Source organism: Cherax quadricarinatus, chromosome 18, assembly GCF_038502225.1.
Source record: "Cherax quadricarinatus isolate ZL_2023a chromosome 18, ASM3850222v1, whole genome shotgun sequence".
Lineage (NCBI taxonomy): Eukaryota > Metazoa > Arthropoda > Malacostraca > Decapoda > Parastacidae > Cherax > Cherax quadricarinatus.
In genome coordinates this window covers 21573891-21587081 of record NC_091309.1, presented here as the reverse complement: position 1 = coordinate 21587081, position 13191 = coordinate 21573891, and the positions used below count along the sequence as shown (strand labels likewise).

At 47.4% G+C, this 13191-nt stretch overlaps 1 protein-coding gene across 3 annotated transcripts in view; it reads left to right on the top strand.

The window, feature by feature from the left end:
* for (cGMP-dependent protein kinase for) overlaps positions 1–13191 on the top strand; it is a 1322775-nt gene that overhangs the window by 588955 nt on the left and 720629 nt on the right. For all 3 annotated transcript variants that reach the window (XM_070086331.1, XM_053777365.2, XM_070086330.1), the window contains one exon: positions 3127–3293. In XM_070086331.1, coding sequence (XP_069942432.1) covers positions 3127–3293 — 167 coding nt within the window. The remainder of the gene's footprint in view (positions 1–3126; positions 3294–13191) is intronic.

The following is a 13191-nucleotide window of genomic DNA, read 5'->3' as shown; positions in this document are numbered from 1 at the left end:
TTTGCAACGAGTGACACACCTTTGTTGTGTTGCACCTGCATAAGGACGAAGGTGAAGGTTTAACATTTCTCTCTCTCACACACACACACATGACCTTGTGAATACTACACCCGCCTACTGTTGAGTATTTCAGACGCACTTAGCGTCGTGTTCGTTAGCAGTCACATATCCTCCCATATCCACACACAATGAAAACTGGCTCACCCCATACATTATGAACTAGGGGGCCCCCATTTATTAAAACAATTAGCGTTATGCCATTTTAAGTCCTATGCTATCCTTTCCCTTCCTCACACACAAAATTTATTACGTTTATAAGTATTATAATGCATGTGAGGATCGTTAAGGCTGCGTGTAATAATAATAATATTTAAGTCATACAAGGAATGCAGTAGTTATACGTGAATCTGTACAAAAGTTGGCGCGAAAGCGGCTAATTATGCAATACGTTTGTGGCAACCAGTATGTCAATCAATAATACTTTGATCCCTGAGATACGCTTGTTGCCCCTCTGCTCACTTAACAGTAAATAGGTACTCGGGTATCTGTTGACTGGCGCGAGTGTCATCCTGGGGAAGAGACTGGAGGATCACACAGGAAATAATTCAGTGTTGAGTATCTTGGGTTACACTCCGTAGAAAATCCTCCCTCCATCTTCTCTTCGCCCTCCTCTCCCGCCACTCCCTCCTCCTCCTCCAAGGTTAAACATCCCGTTTTCTTATATAAAGAAATCTAGGTGTATATAAGTACGTTTTCTTTGATTATCGTTTTTTTTTTGGGGGGGGTTGATGGGTAACTTATTTAAAATAAAGACTAATAGGATTATTAACCCCGAATGATTAGTAACCCACGATTACTCATTAAAGGCAGTCATTGCGGCATACTTCCATAGGAGTTCTGTTTAGGTCCTCCCCAGGATGCGACCCACAACAGTCCACTAGCTGCCAGTCTCTAGTTACTGCTGGGTAACGAGGGGCAACAGGTATTGGGACACTTGTCCGTAGATCCCGCCCCCGTAGTGGGGTTCGACCCTCCGTTCCCTCGGCTGTGAGCCTACCGTGCCAACCACTGCACTATTACTATGTAAGATAATTGTACTTATGTGTACCTGTACTTAAATAAACTTAACTTATTACATGTAGGTGACGTCTGTACTGTCCATACGCACCACAGATGTATAACCAGTGGGTAACGTCTGTACCGTTCCCACGTACCACTGATGTATAACCAGTGGGTAACGTCTGTACCGTTCCCACGTACCACTGATGTATAACCAGTGGGTAACGTCTGTACCGTTCCCCCGTACCACTGATGTATGACCAGTGGGTAACGTCTGTACCGTTCCCACGTACCACTGATGTATAACCAGTGGGTAACGTCTGTACCGTTCCCACGTACCACTGATGTATAACCAGTGGGTAACATGTGTACCGTTCCCACGTACTACTGATATATAACTAGTGGGTGTTTGAGTCCTGAGATAAGATTAGGTTGATCATTACGATAACGATGTACAATACCTATAATAAACTAGGAATGAGAAACATATACAACACCTGTCTGTCTTTGAAGACGTTTCGCCAGCCATTATTTTGTTATTTTATTTTATTAGGTTAATGTAATCACGTTCCTTCGTTCGTTCGTTCCTTCCTTCCTTCCTTCAGCTTCATCACTCTATACTGATTCTACCCCGACGTTAATCCCGCCTAACCTGTCTTACGGTCAGTCTAAATTCAGTTGATATCACTGAATGTTAGTGAAATATATTGGTTAATGAGACTTGTGTACTTTTCGCCACTGTTGGTTTCTACTGTGCTAAAGGAGCCACGAGGGAACGAAACGTTTCCTTAAGGTCTTGATAAATGCATACGTGTGTGAGGCATGTCGGTGTCACCATGCTACCTCCACCTTGAGAAAAAAAAATTGATTTTGCAAGGACCACAGTGGAAATAAGTCACTTTGTCCGACGTTTTTCGGGGGTTATTGTAGGTAATTTACACATATGTTACTATGCAAGACGTTTGCAATTACCAAAAAACGTGTAAACTGTACTTACGCGTAACTGTACCCAATAAACTTGGTTAACAGACTCCGACTCCCGTCTCAAAGACCGGAGGTTAAAAGTCTCCGGGAGGAGCCCTCCAGACTTCCCTTTTTTCACACAGTTGAAACTAACCCACACCCGTTCCGTGGTTTGTTTGCACCTCGTGTTATTACGATTTCCTGAGACAGTTGAAATCGCTGACTTGGCTAAACGATCGTTCCCATATTAGATAGGATCGCAAGCTCTACGAGTGAGAAAAACAAACGCCTATGTACGGATTAAAGTATTTCTGATGTTGGTGTATACAGGTGAGTCGTTGCCTTTGTGGTCTCTAGTGCCGATGATGTATTTTAGTGTTAATTAAACTATTTCTTTTTCTAGAGTACATTGTCACCACTTGAAGTGAAGGATTATGTTACCCTCTTATCAAAGGTACCTGTGTTCTTCTTACAAGGCACGAGATATGTTTGTTATTCCTGCAACAAAGGTACTTGTTCACTGTCAACCCGGAATTTGGAGAAGAAACGTTAGTCGACATTTCGGTCCGTCCAGAGTTATTATCAAGTCAAGGATCGGAATGTCATTTTAAACATTTCAAATTGGAGTAAATTATTTCAGCCAGAGTATTGTAAATTTTGTTCCTGAAACAAGTACCTCTGTTCCCTTTGTGGTGCCCCAACACAAGACACTTTTTGTTGCTTCTGCAACAAAGGTGTCAGCAACTCGGCCCTTTACTGCGAAGAATTACACAATATGCAATATCTGTGTATCTTTGTTTCAGACATTTCGCCAACCAGTGGCTTTATCAATACAAATGCAAGGACATAATTGGAAGACAGAACTATACATAAAAGTTGAGGTAATCAGTCCCTCAGTCTTGGAGATGAAGAGTATCGTAGTCTAAAAGACCACGATACTCTTCACCAACTCCAAGACTAAGGGACTGATTACCTCAGTCTATAGTAAAGATACCCAGATATTGTACATGTGTCTGATTCTTCACCTTGTCGGTATTGTATAGCATACATGTACAGCCTTGTACTGTACTGGCGTTCCTAACATTCTCGTCTCCGCCTCTTCAGATCCAAGGAGCTGCTTCGTCAGGCGATCCTTGACAATGACTTCCTCAAGAACCTGGAGATGGGTCAGGTCAAGGAGATTGTTGAGTCCATGTACAGCGTGGAGTACGCGGCGGGGGCCCTCATCATCAAGGAGGGAGATATCGGCTCCATGCTCTACATCATGGAAGGTGAGTACACACCACTCCCTTGGTCTTTGTAATTATGATATTAATTTACACTTGAGTTGTGAACAAGCAGAGCAAACTCCGACGTACAAACATTGAGGCAAAACCTTTATGCATCATTATATATATATATATATATATATATATATATATATATATATATATATATATATATATATATATATATATATATATATATATATATATGCCCTCCATGTAGACCGCCCTCCCTCCAGGTATGTGTGGGTTGTACCTGTCTAGCATAAGCCAGTAGGCCAGTGTGTGTGTGTGTGTGTATCCGTGCTTGTGCGTATGCATATAAGGGATACCAGTAACTTGATGTCTAGAACGAAACCTTTGAAGTTCTCGTAGTTACTTGACCCGCCACGTAGATCAGGTTGACACATTTCAGCACTTTGTATGAGCCTCATCCTGCGTGATAGAGTATGACGGGGAAACAACTTTTATTTCCACTGTGTAACTATCCCACTTGTATTTGCATTTCAGTTAAACACACACACACACACACACACACACACACACACACACACACACACACACACACACACACACACACACACACACACACAACAGTAAGCTAGCTCGCAGGACTATAATTTTGCTGTTAGATAGGCACCGACAGTAGTGGCATTTAGTCAAGTATCATTATAACCCCGCTTCCCATGTCTAACTAGCAGTAAAAATTGGGTACCTGTGTGTTAGGCCAGTGTTGCGGGTCACATCCAGGGAAAATAATTAAAAAAAACTCCAGTTCTGCTGGAATGTCACATCCGGTGTGAGAAAGTCGAGTGTGTGCTTGAAGTGCTCAAGTGTTAGGTAGATGGTAAATCACAGGTAAGGTATAAGTGTTGTTTAAAATACAGACAAGTGAGCAAACACTAGGACATATTTAGTAGAAAGCGTTGCGATCCTGGGACCTTGATCACTTCTAACATACAAAAGTCGAAAATAACAGTGTATATATAGGCTGGAGATGAGGTGTGACATATCTTGTTAAACCATTTCGTGGGTATTAATTACCAAAGTTTATGTCAAGGTATTATTCTGCTTAAATGTGTTAATTAGCTAATCTTATCTTCGTCACGGAGAGATTGTCTTCTCAGACATTAAAATGCAGCCTACATGGCTGAGATGTTCTTCTCTGATACCTTGTGCTCTTGCACGATAGACTGCATCCTTCCCCAATAGATTATGCCATTTTGAGTATGTGTGCCTCTACCTTGCCATAATAGCAAATAAGAAAATTTTTCACTGGCTAGAGAGAATTTTCCTCGTTGAGAAAGTCTTTCCTAGAGAGAAAACTTTTATATTTTTCCCAATTTGGAATTCATCTGTCCCCCTTTTCCTTCCCTGGACATTACTGGACAAATCTCCCACTGGAGGTGGACAAAACGGTCTTGGATTTCAAACCCTTTTTTCTCGTCTCTGAAGAGATGAGGAGTCATGGGAGAAGTGTTGGGGCTGCAGCCTGGTGCTGGTGAATAATCCTGAGAGTGACCCCTGGAGTATGCGGTGGTGTCTCCCGGGCCAGTCTATCACTGTTAGTAAATATCTGAACCCTTGACTCTGTCAACACTGCTGGCGTGTTTACCTGGTGTGGCTTTCACAGTATGGTTCGCCTTATACCAGCACACACGTCTCCAGGGTTGGGCTCTCTCTCTCTCTCTCTCTTTGTGATAGACTCTGCTTTAAATAATGTACCTAGACGTATCTCATTGTTATCGTAGTCTTTCCTGCGAGAGTAGGTGACTCTCTCTCTCTCTCTCTCTCTTACACAGGGTTTGACAAGGTTAGGTTAGGGATCCCTAACTATTGACACGCTCTCTCTCTCTCTCTCTCTCTCTCTCTCTCTCTCTCTCTCTCTCTCTCTCTCTCTCTCTCTCTCTCTCTCTCTCTCTCTCTCTCTCTCTCTCTCCCTCTCCCTCTCTCTCCCTCTCCCTCTCTCTCCCTCTCTCTCTCCCTCTCTCTCTCCCTCTCTCTCTCCCTCTCCCTCTCCCTCTCCCTCTCCCTCTCCCTCTCCCTCCCTCTCCCTCTCCCCAAAGAATAGTGTGATAGGCAGGTTATCGCGACCTGCCAAGGATCCGAGGCAGGTAGAAGCATATTCCAGCATTCCGCACTCAACCCAAAGATCACTACACTACAAGTATCACATTACTAACACAAAAAATTTCTCAGCAGTGGTGAAGGTGACTCTAGGTACCCGGCTATCCGAAACAGCAGAGAGCTGCTGACAGTGTGTGTATTGTCCGTGTCTGGACAAGATACATCTGTATGTGACCACCATACTGGCATGGTGATGACCATAGTGTGTACAGTATCTTTGTCTGGATAATATTTACCTGTAAGGGCTCGAATCTAATTGAATCTTATGCCACAGGCAATTTATGACTCCTAATAAAGATAATAATAAGGGTGGGCAGAAAAATGGGGTATCATTGTTAGGGAGATCACAAGATCTATGCCCTGAGGTGTTACAAAATAACTGACCTTCAGGGTGTTCTCCTCTGGGATGTTACATAATAACTGACCTTCAGGGTGTTCTCCTCTGGGATGTTACAAAATAACTGACCTTCAGGGTGTTCTCCTCTGGGATGTTACATAATAACTGACCTTCAGGGTGTTCTCCCCTGGGATGTTACATAATAACTGACCTTCAGGGTGTTCTCCTCTGGGATGCTACATAATAACTGACCTTCAGGGTGTTCTCCTCTGGGATGTTACATAATAACTGACCTTCAGGGTGTTCTCCCCTGGGATGTTACATAATAACTGACCTTCAGGGTGTTCTCCTCTGGGATGCTACATAATAACTGACCTTCAGGGTGTTCTCCTCTGGGATGTTACATAATAACTGACCTTCAGGGTGTTCTCCTCTGGGATGTTACATAATAACTGACCTTCAGGGTGTTCTCCTCTGGGATGTTACATAATAACTGACCTTCAGGGTGTTCTCCTCTGGGATGCTACATAATAACTGACCTTCAGGGTGTTCTCCTCTGGGATGTTACATAATAACTGACCTTCAGGGTGTTCTCCCCTGGGATGTTACATAATAACTGACCTTCAGGGTGTTCTCCTCTGGGATGGTACATAATAACTGACCTTCAGGGTGTTCTCCCCTGGGTTGTTACATAATAACTGACCTTCAGGGTGTTCTCCCCTGGGTTGTTACATAATAACTGACCTTCAGGGTGTTGTTAAATTAGACACATGTGCAACTCTTGGGTATCTTTATTGAGGAAACGTTTCGCCACACAGTGGCTTCATCAGTCCATACAAAGGATAAACTTGAAGAACAGGAGGAGAATGAGGTAATCAGTCCCTCAGCCTTGAGTCGATGTTGTCAGTCCATCAATCTTGAATAGAATACGGCATACGAGCGGAGAAGCAGCTTATAAACCGTAGGAAGGAGAGGTGCAGCAGTCGTAGGTGGTGTCACATTTGTTCAATGTGGAAGTAGGTCGTGCCCAAGGGTTAGGCAAGCGAAGAATTCCCAAGTATTAAGATCCCAAGAAGTTGCAGTGTCTGACAGGATTGTAGATGAATGGTTCAGAGAACCGACATGTTGTTAAATTAGACACATGTGCAACTCTTGGGTATCTTTATTGAGGAAACGTTTTGCCACAGTGGCTTCATCAGTCCATACAAAGGATAAATTTGAAGAACAGGAGGAAAATGAGGTAAGCAGTCCCGCAGCCTTGGGATCTTAATACTTGGGAATTCTTCGCTTGCCTAACCCTTGGGCACGACCTACTTCCACATTGAACAAATGTGACACCACCTACGACTGCTGCACCTCTCCTTCCTACGGTTTATAAGCTGCTTCTCCGCTCGTATGCCGTATTCTATTCAAGATTGATGGACTGACAACATCGACTCAAGGCTGAGGGACTGATTACCTCATTCTCCTCCTGTTCTTCAAGTTTATCCTTTGTATGGACTGATGAAGCCACTGTGTGGCGAAACGTTTCCTCAATAAAGATGCCCAAGAGTTGCACATGTGTCTAATTTAACAACATGTCGGTTCTTTGAACCATTCATCTACTATGACCTTCAGGGTGTTCTCCCCTGGGATGTTACATAATAACTGACCTTCAGGGTGTTCTCCCCTGGGATGTTACATAATAACTGACCTTCAGGGTGTTCTCCCCTGGGATGTTACATAATAACTGACCTTCAGGGTGTTCTCCCCTGGGATGTTACATAATAACTGACCTTCAGGGTGTTCTCCTCTGGGATGTTACATAATAACTGACCTTCAGGGTGTTCTCCTCTGGGATGTTACATAATAACTGACCTTCAGGGTGTTCTCCCCTGGGATGTTACATAATAACTGACCTTCAGGGTGTTCTCCCCTGGGTTGTTACATAATAACTGACCTTCAGGGTGTTCTCCCCTGGGATGTTACATAATAACTGACCTTCAGGGTGTTCTCCCCTGGGATGTTACATAATAACTGACCTTCAGGGTGTTCTCCCCTGGGATGTTACATAATAACTGACCTTCAGGGTGTTCTCCCCTGGGATGTTACATAATAACTGACCTTCAGGGTGTTCTCCTCTGGGATGTTACATAATAACTGACCTTCAGGGTGTTCTCCTCTGGGATGTTACATAATAACTGACCTTCAGGGTGTTCTCCCCTGGGATGCTACATAATAACTGACCTTCAGGGTGTTCTCCCCTGGGATGTTACATAATAACTGACCTTCAGGGTGTTCTCCTCTGGGATGTTACATAATAACTGACCTTCAGGGTGTTCTCCTCTGGGATGTTACATAATAACTGACCTTCAGGGTGTTCTCCCCTGGGATGTTACATAATAACTGACCTTCAGGGTGTTCTCCCCTGGGATGTTACATAATAACTGACCTTCAGGGTGTTCTCCCCTGGGATGTTACATAATAACTGACCTTCAGGGTGTTCTCCCCTGGGATGTTACATAATAACTGACCTTCAGGGTGTTCTCCCCTGGGATGTTACATAATAACTGACCTTCAGGGTGTTTTACCCTGGGATGTTACATAATAACTGACCTTCAGGGTGTTTTACCCTGGGATGTTACATAATAACTGACCTTCAGGGTGTTTTACCCTGGGATGTTACATAATAACTGACCTTAAAAACGAATTTCACGGTCGTGTACAAATAACTTTAAGAATCCTTCGAGAAACTGCCATCAAGAAAGAACCGGACAACTTACTTAAGTCAGTGCAGCCAGCACCAACAGCCTGGTTAATCAGGTCATCCACCGGGAGGGCTGGTCTGGGACCGGGTCACGAGGGCGTTGACTCTTGCAGCGTTCTCCAGGTAGATTCCAAGTAGGTAGGGTACGGAAGATACCCTGGGATACCTCAGGGATTCTCCAGAGTAATGAGAGATATTTAGGGTTTTACCCAAGAAATAGAAAGATAATTCAAGTTGACTAGATCAAGAGCCTTACCCTATTACAGTAGCGACTCTGGAAACCGGTCACAGACCTGTGACGGCTGGGAAATACCCTTGCATAAGAGGGGAATTATCCGTTGTTGAAATATACGATTAAAAGGGATGACTTGTGTGTTGCGTTGAGAGGCAGGGCAGGTGTAAGTAGTGTGTGTGTGTGTGTGTGTGTGTGTGTGTGAGGCAGGGCAGGTGTAAGTAGTGTGTGTGTGTGTGTGTGTGTGTGTGTGAGGCAGGGCAGGTGTAAGTAGTGTGTGTGTGTGTGTGTGTGTGTGTGTGTGTGAGGCAGGGCAGGTGTAGGTAGTGTGTGTGGCACGGCAGGTGTAGGTAGTGTGTGTGTGTGGGAGGCATGACAGGTGTAGTCAGTGTGTGTGAGGCAGGGCAGGTGTAGGTAGTGTGTGTGTGAGGCATGGCAGGTGTAGTCAGTGTGTGTGAGACAGGGCAGGTGTAGTCAGCGTGTGTGAGACAGGGCAGGTGTAGTCAGTGTGAGGTAAGGCAGGTGTAGTCAGTGTGTGTGAGCCAGGGCAAGTGTAGTCATTGTGTGTGAGACATTCCAGGTGTAGTCAGTGTGTGTGAGGCAGGCAGGTGTAGTCAGTGTGTTTGAGGCAGGGCAGGTGTAGTCAGTGTGTGTGAGGCAGGGCAGGTGTAGTCAGTGTGTGTGAGGCAGGGTAGGTGTAGTCAGTGTGTGTGAGGCATGGTAGGTGTAGCCAGTGTATGTGAGGCAGAGCAGGTGTAGTCAGTGTGTGTGGGGCAGGGTAGGTGTAGTCAGTGTGAGGCATGGTAGGTGTAGTCAGTGTGTGTGAGACATTGCAGATGTAGTCGGTGTGTGTGGGGCAGGGTAGGTGTAGTCAGTGTGAGGCAGGGTAGGTGTAGTCAGTGTGTGTGGGGCAGGGTAGGTGTAGTCAGTGTGAGGCAGGGTAGGTGTAGTCAGTGTGTGTGAGGCATGGTAAGTGTAGTCAGTGTGTGTGAGACATTGCAGGTGTAGTTGGTGTGTGTGTGGGGCAGGGTAGGTGTAGTCAGTGTGTGTGAGACATTGCAGGTGTAGTCAGTGTGTGTGAGACATGGTTGGTGTAGTCAGTGTGTGTGAGGCATGGTAAGTGTAGTCAGTGTGTATGAGACATTGCAGGTGTAGTCGGTGTGTGTGGGGCAGGGTAGGTGTAGTCAGTGTTTGTGAGGCAGGGCAGGTGTAGTCTGTGTGAGACAGGTCAGGTGTAGTCCGTGTGAGGCAGGGCAGGTGTAGTCAGTGTGTGTGAGGCAGGGTAGGTGTAGTCAGTGTGTGTGAGGAGGTCAAGTGTAGTCAGTGTGTGTGAGGCAGGGTAGGTGTAGTCAGTGTGTGTGTGAGGCATGGTAGGTGTAGTCGGTGTGAGTGAGACAGGGCAGGTGTAGTCAGTGTGTGTGAGGTAGGGTAGGTGTAGTCAGTGTGTGAGACAGGTTAGGTGTAGTCAGTGTGTGTGAGGCAGGGTAGGTGAGACAGGTCAGGTGTAGTCAGTGTTTGTGAGGAAGGGCAGGTGTAGTCAGTGTGTGTGAGGCAGGGTAGGTGTAATCAGTGTGTGTGAAGCAGGGTAGGTGTAGTCAATGTGAGGCAGGGTAGGTGTAGTCAGTGTGTGAGGCAGGGCAGGTGTAGTCAGTGTGTGAGAGGCAGGGTAGGTGTAGTCAGTGTGCGAGAGGCAGGGCAGGTGTAGCCAGTGTGTGTGAGGCAGGGCATGTGTAGTCAGTGTGTGTGAGGCAGGGCAGGTGTAGTCAGTGTGTGTGAGGCAGGGTAGGTGTAGTCAGTGTGTGCGAGGCAGGGTAGGTGTAGTCAGTGTGTGAGAGGCAGGGTAGGTGTAGTCAGTGTGTGAGGCAGGGTAGGTGTAGTCAGTGTGTGTGAGGCAGGGTAGGTGTAGTCAGTGTGTGTGAGGCAGGGTAGGTGTAGTCAGTGTGTGTGAGGCAGGGTAGGTGTAGTCAGTGTGTGAGAGGCAGGGTAGGTGTAGTCAGTGTGTGTGAGGCAGGGTAGGTGTAGTCAGTGTGTGAGAGGTAGGGTAGGTGTAGTCAGTGTGTGTGAGGCAGGGTAGGTGTAGTCAGTGTGTGAGGCAGGGCAGGTGTAGTCAGTGTGTGTGAGGCAGGGTAGGTGTAGTCAGTGTGTGTGAGGCAGGGCAGGTGTAGTTAGTGTGTGTGAGGCAGGGCAGGTGTAGTCAGTGTGTGTGAGGCAGGGTAGGTATAGTCAGTGTGTGTGAGGCAGGGCAGGTGTAGTCAGTGTGTGTGAGGCATGGTAGGTGTAGTCAGTGTGTGTGAGGCATGGTAGGTGTAGTCAGTGTGTGTGAGGCAGGGCAGGTGTAGTCAGTGTGTGAGGCAGGGCAGGTGCAGTCAGTGTGTGAGGCAGGGTAGGTATAGTCAGTGTGTGTGAGGCAGGGTAGGTGTAGTCAGTGTGTGAGGCAGGGTAGGTGTAGTCAGTGTGTGTGAGGCAGGGTAGGTGTAGTCAGTGTGTGTGAGGCAGGGTAGGTGTAGTCAGTGTGTGAGGCAGGGCAGGTGTAGTCAGTGTGTGTGAAGCAGGGTAGGTGTAGTCAGTGTGTGAGGCAGGGCAGGTGTAGTCAGTGTGTGTGAGGCAGGGCAGGTGTAGTCAGTGTGTGTGAGGCAGGGCAGGTGTAGTTAGTGTGTGTGAGGCAGGGCAGGTGTAGTCAGTGTGTGAGGCAGGGCAGGTGCAGTCAGTGTGTGTGAGGCAGGGCAGGTATAGTCAGTGTGTGTGAGGCATGGTAGGTGTAGTCGGTGTGTGTGAGGCATGGTAGGTGTAGTCAGTGTGTGTGAGGCAGGGCACGTGTAGTCAGTGTGTGTGAGGCAGGGCACGTGTAGTCAGTGTGTGAGGCAGGGCAGGTGCAGTCAGTGTGTGTGAGGCAGGGTAGGTATAGTCAGTGTGTGTGAGGCAGGGCAGGTGTAGTCAGTGTGTGTGAGGCATGGTAGGTGTAGTCAGTGTGTGTGAGGCATGATAGGTGTAGTCAGTGTGTGTGAGGCATGGTAGGTGTAGTCAGTGTGTGTGAGGCATGGTAGGTGTAGTCAGTGTGTGTGAGGCAGGGCAGGTGTAGTCAGTGTGTGTGAGGCATGGTAGGTGTAGTCAGTGTGTGTGAGGCATGGTAGGTGTAGTCAGTGTGTGTGAGGCATGGTAGGTGTAGTCAGTGTGTGTGAGGCAGGGCAGGTGTAGTCAGTATGTGTGAGGCAGGGCAGGTGTAGTCAGTGTGTGTGAGGCAGGGTAGGTGTAGTCAGTGTGTGTGAGGCATGGTAGGTGTAGTCAGTGTGTGAGAGGCAGGGTAGGTGTAGTCAGTGTGTGAGGCAGGGTAGGTGTAGTCAGTGTGTGTGAGGCATGGTAGGTGTAGTCAGTGTGTGTGAGGCAGGGTAGGTGTAGTCAGTGTGTGAGAGGCAGGGTAGGTGTAGTCAGTGTGTGAGGCAGGGTAGGTGTAGTCAGTGTGTGTGAGGCAGGGTAGGTGTAGTCAGTGTGTGAGGCAGGGTAGGTGTAGTCAGTGTGTGTGAGGCAGGGCAGGTGTAGTCAGTGTGTGTGAGGCAGGGCAGGTGTAGTCAGTGTGTGTGAGGCAGGGCAGGTGTAGTCAGTGTGTGTGAGGCATGGTAGGTGTAGTCAGTGTGTGTGAGGCATGGTAGGTGTAGTCAGTGTGTGTGAGGCAGGGCAGGTGTAGTCAGTGTGTGTGAGGCAGGGCAGGTGTAGTCAGTGTGTGTGAGGCATGGTAGGTGTAGTCAGTGTGTGTGAGGCATGGTAGGTGTAGTCAGTGTGTGTGAGGCAGGGCAGGTGTAGTCAGTGTGTGTGAGGCAGGGCAGGTGTAGTCAGTGTGTGTGAGGCATGATAGGTGTAGTCAGTGTGTGTGAGGCAGGGCAGGTGTAGTCAGTGTGTGTGAGGCAGGGCAGGTGTAGTCAGTGTGTGTGAGGCATGGTAGGTGTAGTCAGTGTGTGTGAGGCAGGGCAGGTGTAGTCAGTGTGTGTGAGGCAGGGCAGGTGTAGTCAGTGTGTGTGAGGCATGGTAGGTGTAGTCAGTGTGTGTGAGGCAGGGCAGGTGTAGTCAGTGTGTGTGAGGCAGGGCAGGTGTAGTCAGTATGTGTGAGGCAGGGCAGGTGTAGTCAGTGTGTGTGAGGCAGGGTAGGTGTAGTCAGTGTGTGTGAGGCATGGCAGGTGTAGTCAGTGTGTGTGAGGCAGGGCAGGTGTAGTCAGTGTGTGTGAGGCATGGTAGGTGTAGTCAGTGTGTGTGAGGCATGGTAGGTGTAGTCAGTGTGTGTGAGGCAGGGCAGGTGTAGTCAGTGTGTGTGAGGCAGGGGAGATGTAGTCAGTGTGTGTGAGGCATGGTAGGTGTAGTCAGTGTGTGTGAGGCATGGTAGGTGTAGTCAGTGTGTGTGAGGCAGGGCAGGTGTAGTCAGTGTGTGTGAGGCAGGGCAGGTGTAGTCAGTGTGTGTGAGGCATGATAGGTG